This window comes from Zootoca vivipara, chromosome 2 (assembly GCF_963506605.1).
Source record: "Zootoca vivipara chromosome 2, rZooViv1.1, whole genome shotgun sequence".
Classification (NCBI taxonomy): Eukaryota; Metazoa; Chordata; class Lepidosauria; order Squamata; family Lacertidae; genus Zootoca; species Zootoca vivipara.
The window spans coordinates 123,336,564-123,354,665 of NC_083277.1; the positions used below are offsets into that span (position 1 = coordinate 123,336,564).

The 18,102-nt window shown below is 50.8% G+C and overlaps 1 protein-coding gene across 4 annotated transcripts in view; it reads left to right on the forward strand.

Annotated features, from left to right (window-relative positions):
• Positions 1–14,657, forward strand: part of LPAR2 (lysophosphatidic acid receptor 2) — a 60,134-nt gene extending 45,477 nt beyond the window's left edge. For all 4 annotated transcript variants that reach the window (XM_060272190.1, XM_035101727.2, XM_035101712.2 and 1 more), the window contains exon 3: positions 7,865–14,657. In XM_060272190.1, the coding sequence (XP_060128173.1) occupies positions 7,865–8,166 (302 nt within the window). In that variant the 3' untranslated portion in view covers positions 8,167–14,657. The remainder of the gene's footprint in view (positions 1–7,864) is intronic.
• The last annotated feature ends 3,445 nt before the right edge of the window (positions 14,658–18,102 follow it).

Genomic DNA, 18,102 nt, shown 5'->3' on the forward strand with positions numbered 1-18,102 from the left:
AAAAAAGATTCGGAGGTAGCTGTCACAGTGGCCTGAGTGGGCTACTTCAGAGTAACGACTCCACACAGCTCTGCATTTTATCCTTTTATTGGTGCTGTGTATTTACAGTGCTAAAGGCAGTGCTATTTACAGAGAGTGGCACATCTTGTCAGTCTTCTTCAGTACCTCCGAATGGAGGTTGGCGCATTTTCCTCCAGCAAAGAAGCTTGGGGAGACCCAGCCTCTTCCCACGACGTTTCTTGCGCAATTCCGGAGTGGATGAGTCATCCTGGCTGTGTGGTGGCACGTGTGAATGTGTGGCAGGATCTCCTTTAGGTCTTGGAATGGCCAAATGATGATGATCTGCAGAATGTATCACGGGACCAGAGAGGAAATGAATTTCATTCTTCATGCAGAAGAGCTTTTCCTCAGAGGATAAAGCTTTAGGAAGCAGATAGCCAAACTCTGTAACCACCAGGGCTGTCTTAAGCAGGTTGGGCGCCCTGGCACACAGATCGCTCCGGCGCCCCCGCCCCGCCCCGTTTCTTCCCGCAGCTGGTGGGTGGGCACAGCGCGCAGCGCCCCCCTGACAACCCGGCGCCCCGCGCCACTAGAGTCAATGGGCAAGCCGCCCCTGGTAACCACACTGATTCTTTGAGAATATTGGCTTTAGCAGCTTCCCCCTTTGAATAGTTAAGGATGTCCTCAGGCCCAGCTCCAGGTTTGGGATGACATTGGTCTGGCTGTACATTGGGAGCAGATCCAGCCTTGTTCCTGGTGGTGCCAGCCAGTCCAGTGGGCCCCACCCCTACTCCTCGCCCAATGAGTCTCATTGACGGCAGCAGCAGGAGCAGCGTGCTCCGCTGGTTTTTGCGCTGCCAGATGGAGTGGTGGTTCTAGATCTTCATTCAGTTCTTTGCTCCTATTGCTGCTTTAGAGTGAGGGTGGCCAAAGAGCGGGGAGGGGCCCTCAGGACTGGGTCATCTGCCTGGGCCATCTGCTCCTGCAGCAACAGCACCTGCTCCTGGTTCTTCAAGCTGTCTCCAAACTCCACTCTTCTGCATCAGTTTCTCTGGACCACCAGTGGCTCACTTTGCGCAGCTTTCTTTCTTACTTCTTACCTGTCACAGTGGCCTGAGTGGGCTACTTCAGAGTAACGACTCCACACAGCTCTGCATTTTATCCTTTTATTGGTGCTGTGTATTTACAGTGCTAAAGGCAGTGCTATTTACAGAGATTGACACATCTTATCCGTCTTCTTCAGTACCTCCAAATGGAGGTTGGCGCATTTTCCTCCAGCAAAGAAGCTTGGGGAGACCCAGCCTCTTCCCCCGACGTTTCTTGCGCAATTCCGGAGTCGGTGGGATCTGCCTTCCCCCCCTTGCTCCCCCCTTCCTGTTCCACCTTGGGCAGTGGCTCTGCTACCTTGCCTGAGCCTCGGACACCACTTCCTGCTTCTCCACTTGAGTCGGAACTCTCCCTGCTTTCCCCAGCACTCGGGGATGGGCTGGAGCTCAAGATGGGAGGGACCTCCCGATATCTTTTGTCCCTCACACCCCCCTTCTCCCTTTCCAAGAGTGGAGGCTGTCATTTAACCACGGCAGCCCTGGGTGTAATACGGTTAGGCTGAGCGACGGGATGCCCAAGGCCACCGGGCAAAGTTAGTAGCCAAGTGGATTTTGAAAAGGGGAGGCTGTTTCTCTGTTCTTTTTCAGTATATTTGTTTTAGGGTTCCCCCTGTTTATTTCAATGGGCAATCCTAACAGGCTTCTGATGCCATGACTTTGGTGCTCGTCATCCAGATGGCAGGAACATTGCAAACCTGGACTACTTGCTCCAAGCCACAATACCTGCCAATTTGCAGGTGCAAAGAATCCCAGTTTTATAGGCAGTTTAAAAAGGTGTACAAACACAGTCCAACTGCTATCTAAACTGTAGAGGGTTTACAATCTATCACTTTTACTTTTCTTCCTCTGTGCCCTCTCTGTGAACTGTACACAGTGGGCCAGACCATTTCCAGAACAAAACATTGCTGCAAATAAAAGAAAATGGAAAATGATTGGGGGGGGGGTTTGGATGGATGGGATTTTATTTGTTTTTATTCAAAATGAAGCAGGGCTCTTTTCATTTTTCAGTTCATTTTTAAAATAAATACACACCCCTAGATTTTGATGTTTTGGTTTCACACGTTGAACCACCCCACCTGTGCTTTCTGGACCCTTTCTCCATAAAATAGTGATCTCCCCAGAAAGGCTTTGCAGGGTCCTCAGGAAGACAATGAATGGAGACGGACAAGCTCTGCTCTGAGCCAGAGGGCCACTGCCAGCGCCGTTGTGACACATTCTCACTTGTTCCTGTCAAATTGGTACTTGTGACAGATGTTTCTCCTCCCCAGAACAGTAGAAGGGGAGGTGAACTGAGGTGTTTCTCAAGGAGTGCTCTGAATTCATGTAGGGCATGTGGGGGCCAGATCCAGGGATTCCACACCTGGGGGGACAGACACATTTTGACTGGTAGGTGGCGTGCAGGCCTGGCCGTTACTCTATGGAAGGCTTCCTCAAGCTCAGCCCTCCAGATGTTTTTGGCCTACAACTCCCACGATCCCTTGCCAGCAGGACCAGTGGTCAGGGATGATGGGAATTGTAGTCTCAAAAGATCTGGAGGGCCGAGTTTGAGGAAGCCTGCTCTACGGGAAAACTGCCCTTTAGAACATGCCCCCCATGGAGAAATTCAGTTTGGCTCCATGATATGGTGTAACGGATTGACATAGTTTTGAAATATTTATTCCTACCTGGCTGGAAAAGAGTTAATCCACCTCCAGCCTGACTGACATAACATTTGGATGGGGGCGGGACTGTTCCCAGTTTAAAAAGAGGGAGGAGCGCTTTGGTCAGTTGGGGAGAGAGGGAGAAGGAGGAGAGAGATGGGAAGAAGAAAGTGGAGAGGCCAGGAGAGTGGTGCTTTAGATGAGGTTTAGGAAAGCTTGGTGTCAAATGTTTGACATAGTTATTGCACAACTGAAACAAAGCGGAAAAACACATGAAACGTTAAAGAAAGACCTATGTTTTTAAGATAATAAAATTCATCTCTTTTGTGCCAAGAAGAATCGTCATTCTTGTTCCAGTGGGGTATCAGAACTCACAGAAGTGGTGACTCAGGAGAGGACAAAACTGACCTCAGGAAAGGAGGCAAAAGTGTGTGTCTTAGAGGAACCCTGAGGAGGCTTAGGAAGATCATCGGAAGTGTCCACAGGTTGCCAGCGTGAAAAGGGGGAATCAGGCTGAGAGGGACCCTCACTGGTGGCAGGAGGTTATTCTTTCACACAGCGCTGGAAGGAATGTCTCTTTATTTATAAACTCCCAAGTATAAAGTGGTTTATTTGGGAGGTGGCGGGAGAAGAGTGTGTGTGGCTTCACCTCTGGATTCCTGTGTCGCCTTTTAGTAATAGAGACAGAGAGACATTTGTTACATCTGGTCATGGAGTAGCTGTTTTCTGCCTTTGAGACAGATGAGACTCTGCACCAGTCTCTCCCAGGCCAGTGTCCTGCTGATGGGAGTTGTAGTGCAAAGCGGCTTGCACACGGGGTTGGGAATGGCTGCTCTGCTCACCTCCTTTCTGCAGTAGAGGCTGCAAAGAAGAAGCCAGAAGTCTCCGCTTCCATTTTCAGTTCCATTATGTCCAATCCCTGGCTTTGTATGCGCTTTTAAGACACCCCATGCAGCTGGGAACTTCACAAAGGAAGAACGATCTTGACCTTTCTTCTGGAGGGACGGGTGGAAAGTTTTCAGATAAAACCTTTTGCTGGATGACAGTAGTTTGTGCACTGCTTTAAGGAGACTTCTAGTAAATACAACTCATAATCAGAGTGAAAAATATTAAAGGGGTCAGTCTTCTGAACACTAAAGTTTTACAGATCCCATACAGTTACAAAAATTGTGTGTTTTTATTTGTTTTGGAAGCATTACTTGGTGTGGGTGACTTGTTGAAATTAGCATTTTCCAAAAGCTGAAATGGGGCTGGAGAAACCAATTTCAGCTAGCGAGCCTGATCCTGAGCTCCCTAAACAGACCACAAGGATGACATGAGGGTCACAGGCCTCCCTTGCTGTTTGCCCTCTAGCACAAGTGGATCCTGCAAGAGTATTTTTCAGTGCAGAGTGCTGGCCATAGGGTTCCAGCTAGCCATGCCCTTGTCAGGATACGTATGCCATTCCATCCTGAAGCCCCCTTTTCCCCTGATTGCTTCTTTCCTCCAGCCATCGGTCAGCTTTATTTCCCTCTGAGCATGCTCGCTGGCCCTCACGGAGCTCTGCTGTAAACCATGCTCATGCCTCATTCCTCATGCTCATTCCTCATGGGGTAGTTTCTCCCCTTGATCTTGGTTTTGTTTTGGTACTTCTGGAAACCTGGCGGCTTCCCGTAACTTGTAGATACAGGTTGTTGTTTAGTTGTTTAGTCGTGTCTGACTCTTCGTGACCCCATGGACCAGAGCACGCCAGGCACTCCTGTCTTCCACTGCCTCCCGCAGTTTGGCCAAACTCATGTTTGTAGCTTCGAGAACACTGTCCAACCATCTCATCCTCTGTCGTCCCCTTCTCCTAGTGCCCTCCATCTTTCCCAACATCAGGGTCTTTTCCAGGGAGTCTTCTCTTCTCATGAGGTGGCCAAAGTATTGGAGCCTCAGCTTCAGGATCTGTCCTTCCAGTGAGCACTCAGGGCTGATTTCCTTAAGAATGGATAGGTTTGATCTTCTAGCAGTCCATGGGACTCTCAAGAGTCTCCTCCAGCACCATAATTCAAAAGCATCAATTCTTCGGCGATCAGCCTTCTTTATGGTCCAGCTCTCACTTCCATACATCACTACTGGGAAAACCATAGCTTTAACTATACGGACCTTTGTAGGCAAGGTAATGTCTCTGCTTTTTAAGATGCTGTCTAGGTTTGTCATTGCTTTTCTCCCAAGAAGCAGGCGTCTTTTAATTTCGTGACTGCTGTCACCATCTGCAGTGATCAAGGAGCCCAAGAAAGTAAAATCTCTCACTGCCTCCATTTCTTCCCCTTCTATTTGCCAGGAGGTGATGGGACCAGTGGCCATGATCTTGGTTTTTTTGATGTTGAGCTTCAGACCACATTTTGCGCTCTCCTCTTTCACCCTCATTAAAAGGTTCTTTAATTCCCCCTCACTTTCTGCCATCAAGGTTGTGTCATCTGCATATCTGAGGTTGTTGATATTTCTTCCGGCAATCTTAATTCCGGTTTGGGATTCATCTAGTCCAGCCTTTCGCATGATGAATTCTGCATATAAGTTAAATAAGCAGGGAGACAATATACAACCTTGTCGTACTCCTTTCCCAATTTTGAACCAATCAGTTGTTCCATATCCAGTTCTAACTGTAGCTTCTTGTCCCACATAGAGATTTCTCAGGAGACAGATGAGGTGATCAGGCACTCCCATTTCTTTAAGAACTTGCCATAGTTTGCTGTGGTCGACACAGTCAAAGGCTTTTGCATAGTCAATGAAGCAGAAGTAGACGTTTTTCTGGAACTCTCTAGCTTTCTCCATAATCCAGCGCATGTTTGCTATTTGGTCTCTGGTTCCTCTGCCCCTTCGAAATCCAGCTTGCACTTCTGGGAGTTCTCGGTCCACATACTGCCTAAGCCTGCCTTGTAGAATTTTGAGCATAACCTTGCTAGCGTGTGAAATGAGCGCAATTGTGCGGTAGTTGGAGCATTCTTTGGCACTGCCCTTCTTTGGAATTGGGATGTAGACTGATCTTCTCCAATCCTCTGGCCATTGCTGAGTTTTCCAAACTTGCTGGCATATTGGGTGTAGCACCTTAACAGCATCATCTTTTAAAATTTTAAATAGTTCAGCTGGAATATCATCACTTCCACTGGCCTTGTTATTAGCAGTGCTTTCTAAGGCCCATTTGACTTCACTCTCCAAGATGTCTGGCTCAAGGTCAGCAACCACACTACCTGGGGTGTACGAGACCTCCATATCTTTCTGGTATAATTCCTCTGTGTATTCTTGCCACCTCTTCTTGATGTCTTCTGCTTCTGTTAGGTCCTTACCACTTTTGTCCTTGATTATGGTAATCTTTGTACGAAATGTTCCTTTCATATCTCCAATTTTCTTGAACAGATCTCTGGTTTTCCCCATTCTATTGTTTTCCTCTATTTCTTTGCATTGCTCATTTAAGAAGACCCTCTTGTCTCTCCTTGCTTCTTTTTGGAAATCTGCATTCAGTTTCCTGTATCTTTCCCTATCTCCCTTGCATTTTGCTTGCCTCCTCTCCTCTGCTATTTGTAAGGCCTCATTGGACAGCCATTTTGCTTTCTTGCATTTCCTTTTCCTTGGGATGGTTTTCGTTGCTGCCTCCTGTATAATGTTACGAGCCTCCATCCATAGTTCTTCAGGCACTCTGTCCACCAAATCTAAATCCTTAAACCTGTTCCTCACTTCCACTGTGTATTCATAAGGGATTTGATTTAGATTGTATCTTACTGGCCCAGTGGTTTTTCCTACTTTCTTCAGTTTAAGCTGGAATTTTGCTATAAGAAGCTGATGATCTGAGTTACAGGCAGCTCCAGGTCTTGTTTTTGCTGACTGTATAGAGCTTCTCCATCTTTGGCTGCAGAGAAGCAAGAGGGGAGGCTTGAAGAGTGAGCGGCCGGATGATGGCTTGAGGGGGGAGGACACCCAATTACTTGGTAATGAGCTCCAGCTGAGAACAGGGTGGGGTCCTGTAATAAACCTCAATTTGAGTAGAAAAAGAATCACCAGGGAGGCTTGCATGGATATTTTTCAGGCACACTTATTTGTGTTTAGAGGAGCAGGGCAGGTTGTTTGTGATTTTGAGGGGTGGTGATGCTTATTTTCATGTTGTCAAAACGTTTCCTGGCTGGGTTCTACTTTTGGGGAGGCACAAGATCCAGGTTTGAACATGTTTTCCCCTGGTCAGTTGGCAATCTGAGGATAAGGGCTGCAACTTTGTGGAGCCTATTTTTGAGATAGATTCAACACTAAATATATATGTACTGTATAAAAAAGTAGTGCAAAAACACCTCTTGATAAAGGCCATGAAAGTCTGATAGGCATGAGAGGAGATGGAGAATTCTAGTCTTTTCCTCTTAAAGTTTACCCAGCAGCTGTCTAGGATTACCAGGTTATGAGAAGAAGACAAGGGGTCCTGCAGCTTTTCATAAGGATGGAGATGAGGGAATTTCTGCAGGTTTTGTCACTTTGAAGCACATTTACTCCACTCACCAGCTGAAAAGGCTCCCAGAACGACTTACAAAGATCAGTAGTCGGGCAGCCCCTGCAAAAGACTTGACACTTAAGGAAAAAGGGATGGGGAGAGAAGCATAAATGCAAGTTTAAGTAGCAGTTCTTTTAAAAGTTACAGTTTGTATTAGAACCAGCTGGGATGGAAATTGTTCATGTAGCCTAGTATGTTCTAACTGTTTTTAATTCTGAATTTTTAATTGTAACCTGCTGGTGAAGGGCAGGTAATAATAATAATAATAATAATAATAATATAATGGAACAGCCATAGCTAGGCACCAATGGTGAGCAAGGAATGGCTGGAGGTCCTGGCAGCAGAGCTGAGGGGGTTGTCCTGTGCCCTTTCTCTGTGCTGAACTCTGATGGAATGGCCGCTGCAAGAATCTTGTTCTTAACTGGGGAATACCACTAAGGGTGTCTCCTCCTGCTGCTTTCAGAGCAGTGTGGGAGCAGAAGTGTGTGTTCCTCCACCATGCAAGCATTTTGCACATTTTTTAAAAAAGTGCTGAGCATATCAAATAAGTGTCCTGTCCCTTGGAGCCAGGAGGCCTCTGATCTCTTCCAAATGCTAAAGAGATTCCTCTCTCCTGTTCTTAGGTGCCTTTGTTATCTGCTGGACCCCTGGACAGGTGGTGCTCCTGTTGGACGGCCTTGGCTGTGAAACCTGTGATGTGTTATCGGTGGAGAAATATGTCCTGCTTCTGGCTGAAATAAATTCACTCATTAATGCTGTCGTCTACTCCTACCGGGACAATGAGATGCGCAGCACTTTCCGGAAGATTCTCTGCTTTGCCTGTCACAGGATGCCAAAGTACTCGCCTGCGTCGGTCAAGTCCAGCACCACAGAGCACAGGATATTGCCTCAGAATGGACACCCAGTGATGGACTCCACACTCTAATCTGCCATTTTCAGGCTCCTTCATGCTGGTTGTCTGAAGCCAACTTTTGGTAATCGATGGGAGACCAGCCTGTCTTGAGACCATGGCTGCAGTGCGACTGGGGAAAGCGCTGTGACCAAGGTTATTAATCAGGAGACATTGTTGTACCTGTGGATGAGGGCAGCCATCTTGGTTTGTAGCGCCCAACTGTGACGATGTGCGCCCCCCCCCCGACAGATGGTGCTGTAGAGACCACATATCTGGGATGCAGTGACTGTTCACAGAGCCAAGGAATGAATCAGCACACTTGCTTTGCATGCCACCTTGAAAGGCACCTTAAAAATGCTGCTCTGTTAAGAACCTGTTCAAAACTGGTTTGCACCACAGCTTCTGCCTTCCCAGGCTAACAAGCAAGTCTCCCTCTGTCTCTTAACACTGGGGTGGGGGCTCTTAAGACAGACTCTTGTTTTTCTAGTTCTTTTAAGCACACAAATGTTTGGGCAGTCTTTGAAAAATGGTGGAATGAAACCCCTGGGATCCTTGCCTTTCTGTTCTTGTACAGTGCTGTTTTAAGCAAGCTGTGCTGAGGGGAAGCATCTCCTGCCATGTCAAGGTGCTCGTCTAGAATGTTTCTGTGTAGGGTGAAGAACTTTCTGTCCCCAGACTGTTCAGTATTCCTGCCTTCTTGGCACGACCATTCTAGGGCTGAGACACAAAAGCCCACGTCTTCTGCTACTGCACAAAACTCTCCAATAATCTGTTACAACCTCTACCACCCACTGCATTTTATGCTCTCAGAAATTCCAGGTCAAGATAGCCCAGTTGCCAGCTGTCTTTCTGGCAACATCCACCGTAACAACTAGGTTGAATTCATGGTCCTGTTCTATCTAGGAACAAGCACCACAGCAGCAATAGGAAAGAATGCAAAGAGCAAATATTCTTTTCTCTCTCTTTTTTTTTTTGAAGGTTGATGCTTAGAGGTAGAGTTTGGCAGCTTAGCTGAAGCTCAAATAGTGTGGTGCCCTCCAGGTGTTGTGGGACTACAGCTCCCATCATCCCTGCCCATTGCCCATGCTAACTGGGGATGATGGGATTTGTAGTCTCACAAGTGGAAGGTCCTGTGTTGGCCACCCACCAGCTGATGACTGTGAATAGTTTAGCTTGCTAAGTATCATATTCTTCTGCCCAGGCTTTGTTTGCTCCCACAACTCATTTGCTGTAGGAAATGGACCCCCTGCATTGTTGAAACAGAGGCACAATGCCCAGTTAGAGGGCTGGTTCCATCGTGAGGTCTTGTCTGGGTAAAATGCCCTTGTTTCCCTCCACAGGCTTGGCCTTGAGGAGCTTTAGAGTCACTGGGTGAAGAGTCAGTCAGCAGGTTTGCTCCTGGGCCTTGAATAATTGCAGAGCAGGCAGAAGTTTGGGGGCTGAACTCAGCCCACCCCCTCATGGAGATGATGATGCTAACTGTGCTTCAGCTCTTCTTCTTCCAGGTGTGCCCAGTTGAACCCAGGTGTCCCAAAGCCAGCAGCCCCTGTAAGCCCAGCAACATGCAAAAATATGAGTTGGAAGAACCTGTGCTTCTTTTCCACTGTGTAAATTTCACACACATCAAACACCTTCTCTGGAAAACTGAAGGGTTTTTTAATATATCATATACGCCAAGAATAAAATAATGTGTTGGTAGACTGACAAAAGTGATTGGAATAATATGGTTAGCGTGAACTGATGCCAAGTTGTCCTTCTCCCTTCTGCTCATGTTGCCACCCAAGCAGGGGGGGGGGGAACTGGCCTCTCCTCCTGCCTGACTTGCACTTACCAGCTGGTGGCCCTTTTCATGGCATAGAGGTAAGACTGTTCCCTGTCAATGTCTGCAGAAGAAGCTGCTGTTAAAGGCACAGGATCAGCCCTCACTCCCAAGGGATGGTGAGCCTAGACTATTGTGTAAGTCTTATGTTGTGCATGCACAGGCACACACTCTGGAAGGTTGTCCCTGCTGTGGTTGTGACTGGAAGAAGCTGTTCAGGGCAGGCGGAGAATGTCATGGGCTCCACCATTCCATTCATTCTCACCACTTTTCACTGTGGAAGGAGGCAGTGATTCTTACCAGAACTGTGGCAGGAAGGGATTTATAAAAAACTGTGTTCTATTGCATATGTTGGTTGCCAATGCTGCTGCAGACTCTTAAAACAATCCAATCTTAAAACAATCCAATATAACAGCGCAACTCAGAAAAATGAACACATGAGCCAAGCATCAGTTTACATGATAATAAAAGACACTAAATAAAATTATTATTATTACTTATTATTACTACTACTACTACTACTACTTTGAAAGGCTTAATCAAAAGGTGCAGGAGATGTGGAAAGTCTTTGCCTGGTACAGGAGTAACGTTAGTTAAGTAATGCCAGGTGAGCTTCCTGGGGGAGAGCATGCTGCAAAGGGGGCTGGGTGTGTAAGCCTCTGTAAATACCCCCTTTCCCCTCACTAAGGTTTAGCTTGGGAGCACACACACACACACAGTGCTGGCTATTTGATAAAGAGAAATCATGCACTCCAAGGCAAACTGTGTGACAAACTACATTTCGATTGGCCCTGGAAGTAGGTTGAGCACTTGGCTCTGACCTAGGCTACTGGTGAGAAGAGCCTGCCCAAAATATTTTTGTGAATGGGGCAAAATGGTTAAAGGGAAAAGGGAGGGCTGACAATTCTCCATCAGGAGACAAGGACAGATGGGGCTGAAAGCAGCCTTTCAACCTGACACTCTCTAGGTGGGCCTTGTAGTCCCAACAGCATCTGGAGGGCACCAGGTTGGCAAAGGAGCAGTGGAACCACAACCCAGTACAAAGGGTAAATGCTGGGGGGGGGAGAGCTTGGCTGCAGTGGCAAGACAAAGGGAGGGCCCATGTCAGAGGTTATTACGGCTACTCTAGAGTAACGACTCTGCACCTGCTTGTCTTTAAACAATCTTTATTGGTGCATTCTATGTACAGTGTAAGGTGGTGTCAGGAAAGATGTCTTCTCAGTTCAGTCCGATCCAGAATCCGGGACTGCCCCCCCCTCTCCGCCCCCTTTTCCAACATAAAAGGTGCAGAACGGACAGTCTCCTCCCTTTCCGTCTTTTCCTTAATTCTGGAACCGGGGGTAAAGGTCTGCGCTCCATGTTTTCCCTTTCCCCCCTGCTCTTCTCCCTTTGTTCCTGGCTGTGGGGCTCAGGTTGTCAGAGCCCCGATCCCCTCTTCCTATTTCCTGCTTAGCCTCTGCCGAGTCTGCGCTCTCATGACTACTGGCCGATGAGCTGCTCCTGATTAGAGGCGGGGGGGTCCTGTTCTCCCTGATTCTTACAGCCCACTTTGACAGTAAAGTAGTACAGGCGGATTGCAGCTGATTCCGTCCCCACCACTTGCACCTGAAAGGATAGGGAGCCAGCATGGCCAATGGTCAGGGGTGATGGCAGCTGCCGTACAACACCACATGAGCTTCCCTCATCCCTGGTAGGCATGAAGGAAGGGCAGCCTTGTGGCAGCAGATGAGATGGCTTAACTGCACCGAAAGCCTCCAGCAGAACACCAGGGGCTCCTCAACATCCGACATGGCACAGGGCAAAGGAGACAGCACAGCACTCTGCTGCCTTGCAAGGCATTAATGTTCCACCACCTGACGCTGTCCTAGCTTAGTCAAACTCTCTGTCTCTCTCTGTGTCTTCTGCTTGCAAATACTCCTTGGGAGATGGTTGGTCCCTGCCAGTTCCCAAACTATTGCCCCCATTTCACTTAAAGCACAAATAGAGGGAACTCAATCGAGGCTCAACTATTCTGACTGGCGGCTGCACGTCTGTGTTTCTTCCCCCTCACCTGCTGCTTTAGCCTTTTCACTGGAGGTGGCAGGGATGGGACTTGGGACTGACCACCCGCAAAGCAGAGGTTCTACCCCTGAGCTTCAGCCCCTCCCCAGATTTTAGGTCCCATCATTCATACACTGGGTGCAACAGAGCAGGAGGTTTTCCTAGACAAGCCCCACTGGAAGACCAGGAGCTGTGCAATTCTGCTACCAGGCTATGGTGGTTTGATGCTATTAGGGTTTAATTGCTTTTTAATTACTGCCCCCCCCCCATTATGTTTTTGCCTGTTTCTATCTGTCAGCTGTCTTGAGCCCCTGTCTGATGAAAAGGTGGGATATGTATGTATGTATGTATGTATGTATGTATGTATGTATGTATGTATGTATGTATGTATAAACTAATGATAACCCCAAAGTGAGCTGGAGTGGAGCCTAGGTACCATTAAGAGCAGGCAGATCAGCCTCGTGGGCAAATGACCCACTGGCATTTACTCGCAGGGCAAACCCCACTGAAATGGATGGGGTCACTGGTCTTGTTCAGATCACTTCCATTTCTGTTTAGACGTGCAGGACAACTTCCCAGTTGATTGTGAAGTGGCATCTCCAGTCGGCTTCCGGTCCTCAATTACTAAAATGTTTGGGGCTCCTTTTAATGGCTGCTCTAAGCAGGGCTGGAGCTATCAGAAACTCTGGCTGGGGGACCAGTGCAGCTGGAGGTTTGAAAGGGTACGGAAGTAAGAGCTGGCTGTGGATAACGGTAACTCTGAACAGCTGCTTACAAGAAACTGGCTGCGTTTTCTTCTTCAGTCTCAAGAGTCTGTCATGGATGCCTGACAGTTGTGCACAGGGACAAATCTGCACAGGTTGCTCGGTGCTTCCACAAATGACCCCTGGAAAAATTAAGCTGATTACGCCAAACTGCTTTTAGAAAGTCTCTTGTGTTTCTTTTCCAGATTACCTCATTGATTAGCAGGACATGTGGACACTTTAAAAGGGTGTGCTGATGTGGGAGATCCAAACGACCAGCTGCTTAAGCCATGGCTCTCCACTGTTTGTGAATGGATCCTTGTAGTGAGAGATGAGCTACGTTGTTCTCTTCCAAATACCTCACTTGGCTTTCAGGAGGGGCTAATGAGCAGCTTGCATTGCTTCTGGGACTGGAGAAGGAGAGCTCTCCGAGAGCCTTGCTCTGTTGGGCTGCAGCTGTGGAATCAGAGGTGGGGAATCCCTGGCCCTCCAGATGTTGCAGGACCACAACTCCCATCATCCCTCACCAATAGCCATGCTGGCCACAGCTGATGGAAGCTGGAGTTCAACAACATCTGGCGGGCACAGGCTCCCCACCACACTGATAAACCAAGATCCAGATAATGGATGCACATCTTACAAGCTGAGACCATGCACCTTTAGGGATTTGTATATTTTATCAGCAATTGCTACCCTTTCACTCTCTCAGACTACATAAGAAGAGTTTGCTGGATCAGGCCAATGGCCCATCTAGTTCAGCATCATGTTCTCACAGTGGCCAACCATTGGGAAACCAGCAGGCAGGATCTGAGCACAAGGGCACACTCGCCCCCCTCCTCTGGTTTCCAGCTGCTGGACTTCACAAACTTTGCTGCCTCCGACTTTGAGGGAAAAGCTTAGCCTTTGTGGCTAGTAGCCAGTGACAACCCTCTCCTCCTTCCTCTCTCCAACCCTCCACATGCACTGACAGTCACACACACACACACACACACACACACACAAGTCTAACAGCTGACCAGCACACCATGCTCTGTGGCAACCCTTCCCACAAATTGCGCACAGCCCCACCTCTTCCTAGGCATTACAGGACACTAATTTTTGAAACATTTGAGCTGTTGGAACATAAATGAGAGGTTTCAAAGGCTACAGCCTCCGTTTAGCTCAGGTTCTCTTTATTTCATAAAGAAGACTGGGTTTGGGAGTCAAAGGGCTGCAACTGTTGTCCCCTCCTTCCGCCTGGCTGATCTGCACACCCCAATAGCTCTAGGACCAAAAAGAGTGGCAGGAAATATTATCCAAATGCAGCTCCAGCCTGAAAACAGAGAGCTGATCTAGGTGTCGGGGTACCTTGTATCTCAAGCAAGGCCAGCATATGATGCCAGATGTTGATTTATGGAAACACATGGGAGATGTGAGGGACTTTCACCCACCACCTTGCAGGGCCATCTTAAGGATACCCGACGCCCTGGTGCGAAGATCCCTCCGGTGCTCCCCCCCCCAATTCCCAGAGTTGACCCCCCCCCAGTCTTTCCAGCTTCCTTTGGGCAAGGCCAAGAAAGGCAGGCTGCAAACAAGCCCCTCTCCTCACTTGCAGCAAGTCATAAAAATAGCCCCGGCCCAGGAGGACAATCCACACACTACCAGGCAGGCTGGAAGAGGCAGGATCCCAGCAGCTCCTGTCCCCTCAGCTCCTGCGGCCGCATACCTGAATGCTGCCTGGCCCTGCTCCCCTGGGCGCTTGTACTTTCCACACGCGCTGCACTCTTACCTCTCCAGTCCCGGCCTTGCACTGAGCGTGCGGGTCGAGCGCCACTGCTGCCGCCTCCACCACCACACCTGGACACCGAGTCCATGCGCCTCAGGTGAGCCGCCACCCAGCCAGGTTTTGGCGCTGCACTGGCTGCTGCGTTAGCAGAGCCCAGCAGCCTCAGTCAGTCAGTCAGTTGCCGCCCCAGGGGCATAGCCAGGATGAAAATCGGGGGGGGCAAGGGGCGGGCCCTTTTCCCTTGCCAGCTTTCCCTCCTCCCGCCCCGGCAATGGCGGAGGGGAGGAGGGGATCGGAGCAGCCCGAAATCGGGCTGCTCCGATCCCCTCCTCCACCTCCGCGATCGGCAGGCGCGAGGGGGAGCCAGGATCAGCCCGAAATCGGGCTTCTCCGACTCCCTCCTCCCCCTCCGCAATCGGCAGGGGCGAGGGGGAGCTAGGATCAGCCCAAAATCGGGCTGCTCCGACTCCCTTCTCCCCCTCCGCGATTGGCAGGGGTGAGGGGGAGCCAGGATCAGCCCGAAATCGGGCTGCTCCGACTCCCTTCTCCCCCTCTGCAATCGCCAGGGCAGGTGGAGGGAAAGCCCCAGAGCCGCGCAAAGCGGTTGCCTGGCTTTCCCTCCGCCCGCTCCACAGCCAGCCAGGGAGAAGGGAGACGGCACCGGACGGGCAGCGGGGCAGGCTGGCCAGCGGCCCTGCTTCTAGGGGGGGCAATTGCCCCCTCCTGCCCCCCTGCCTACGCCCATGTGCCGCCCCAAACCGGGTGGAAGGACGGAGACAGGGAAACAAGCCCAGCACCACCCCCCTCCCGGTTACTTGGGCACAGCCGATGCCGCTCGCTATCCCCCGGCCGCCTCAGCATGGAGGGAAGGACGGAGGGAAGGAGGCCAGATGGGTGCCATGGAGCCAGCGTGAAGAGCCCCAGACTGCGGGATGGCATCCGAGCCTTCCTGCCAACAGGGATGACCCTGGCGCTGCGTTTCATTGGTAGAGCTGCTGCCATGTGGCGTCGCCTCTACCAATGAAACGCAGCGCCGGGGTGAGGGATGACCCTGGTGCTGCAGAGCGGAACAGGGTCCTAGTGCCCCTGCTCCACTCGCTGACCTCCCTGCTCTCCCGAGCGGCGCGGGTGGCAGGCATGCAGGAGGAGGCAAAAGGGAGGCCGCCGCGCAGCTCCCTCACTTGTTGGGGCGCCCCTCAGCGCCCTGCGCCACTAGACCCAATGGGTGAGCCGGCCCTGCCACCTTGTCTGTATAATTCCCTTACCTCAGGCATCCCCAAACTTCGGCCCTCCAGATGTTTTGGACTACAGTTCCCATCATCCCTGACCACTGGTCCTCTTAGCTAGGGACCATGGGAGTTGTAGGCCAAAACATCTGGAAGGCCACAGCTTGGGGATGCCTGCTGTCACAGTGGCCGGAGTGGACTACTTCAGAGTAACGACGCTACGCAGCTCTGCATTTTATTCTTTTATTGGTGCTGCGTATTTACAGTGCTGAAGTCATTGCTATTTACACGGAGTGATGTGATCAGTCGGTTTCAGAACCTCCTAATGGCTTTTGGCGCGTCTTTCTCCAACACAAAAGCTTTGGCAGACCCATCCTCTTTCCCCTCCTCTTTCTGCGTAGTTCTGGCGTTGGGGGGATGGGTCTCCCCCCCTTATTCGCCCCTTCCTGTCCCACCTGGGACCCTGGCTCCTCTACCTTGCCTGAGCCTCGGACACGACTTCCTGCTTCCCCACTGGAATCGGAACTCTCTCTGCTTTCCCCTGTGCTCGGTGATTGGCTTGAACTCAGGAGGGGAGGGACTTCGCGATATCCCCTGTCCCTCACATCCACCCCCCTCCCAAGCTCTCCTTCACCCCTCCCCAGGTCCCCCCCAGGTGTCGGTGATGACTGGAAGCCTAAGAACTCAGTGCTTTCCGAGCCCGTTGGTGTGAACACCTCCCCCCAGTCCTGCGAGCCCCCCCCTTCCGCCTGGGAGGATGGGAATCCCAAAAAGTCCGTGGCGTCAGAGCTGGTGGGGGTAAAAATGTTCTGCCAATCTGCTCCTTCCTCTGACTGGGTGGATCTCGGTGACACCCATACCTCATCCTCTGGTTCCTCAAACTCCGCTTCCCAGCGCCATGGTGAACTGCTCTCCCGTGCTTCCTCCCCCTCCCCCTCCCTTTCCATGTGCCAGGGCTTGGGTCTATGGGGAAAGAGGGCGTGAAATTCTTCTACCAGGAATTCCTCCTGTATCTGAGTGGCTGGGACCCATTCATTCTGGGACGGTGGAGCATCCTCCCATGCCATGAGGTACTCCAGTCCCCCCACCCCCCACCTTGAATCCAGGATGGCCGTGGCCTCATTGAGTTGCTCCCTGCCTTCCCTCTCCCCCCCTCCCTCAGGGGTTTGTTCGCTGTCTCGGAGCCTGCTGCTTTCCCTGTACGGCGACAGCAGCGATCTATGAAACACAGGGTGCACCCTCATGTCCTCTGGCAGTGCCAGCCTGTATGCCACCGGGTTGACCTGTTGCGTGACCGTGAAGGGGCCCAACCTTCTGGGCGCCAGCTTTTTGCATCGCCCTCTGATGGGAAGGCCCTCCGAGGACAACCAAACTTTGTCCCCCACCCTAATGACCTCCCCCAGTCGCCTGTGGCGATCTGCCCCCTTCTTGTACGCTTCCTTGGCTCTCTCCAAGTGTTCTCTGAGCTGCTGGTGCACCGTCTCCAGTTCCTCTGCCCAATCCTCAGCCTGTGGGCCCTCCTCCTCCTCCTCCCCCTCCCTCTCTGGGAAAGATCTGAGGTCACGCCCGTAATTGGCCTTAAAGGGCGACACCCCTGTGGAGACGTGCACCGCATTGTTGTAGGCAAATTCTGCCAGTGGCAGGCGATCCACCCAGTCCGTTTGCCGCTGGCTGACGTAGCATCTCAGGTACTGCTGCAGAATGGCGTTGACCCTCTCCGCCTGTCCATTGGTCTGCGGGTGTCTAGCCGTCGACAAGCTGACCTCCACCTGCAGGAGGTTCATGAGCCGCCGCCAGAACCTGGAAACAAATTGGCGGCCACGATCCGAAATAACCCTTAAAGGTAATCCATGCAGTCTGAATACGTGATCCACAAACAGTTTGGCTGTCTCTTCTGCAGAGACCGCCCTGGCACACGGTATAAAGTGGCACATTTTGGACATGAGGTCCACCACCACCAACACTGCGGTCTTGCCCCTGGACGACGGCAGGTCTGTGATGAAGTCCATGGACACTACTTCCCACGGCCTGTGCGGTGTGGCTAAGGGCTCCAGCAAACCTGCTGGTGGCGCTCTGACCACCTTTGCCCGCTGGCAGGTGTCACAGCCCCTTACATAATCCCTCACATCCTCCCGCACCCCTGGCCACCAGAAGTGTCTCATGACTAGGTGAGCGGTTTTGTCCCTCCCAAAATGACCCGCCGTTGGGTTGTCGTGCATCTGCTTGAGGACCGTACGTCTAAGCTGGGTGGTGGGCAGGTACAGTGCACCCTTGTAGAAAAGCAGCCCCCTGCGTTCTGCAAAGTCTTTTGCCTGCTCCCCCCCCCCTTCTCAGTTCTCTGAAGATGCGGTTGGCAAATTCATCCGCTGCCGTCAG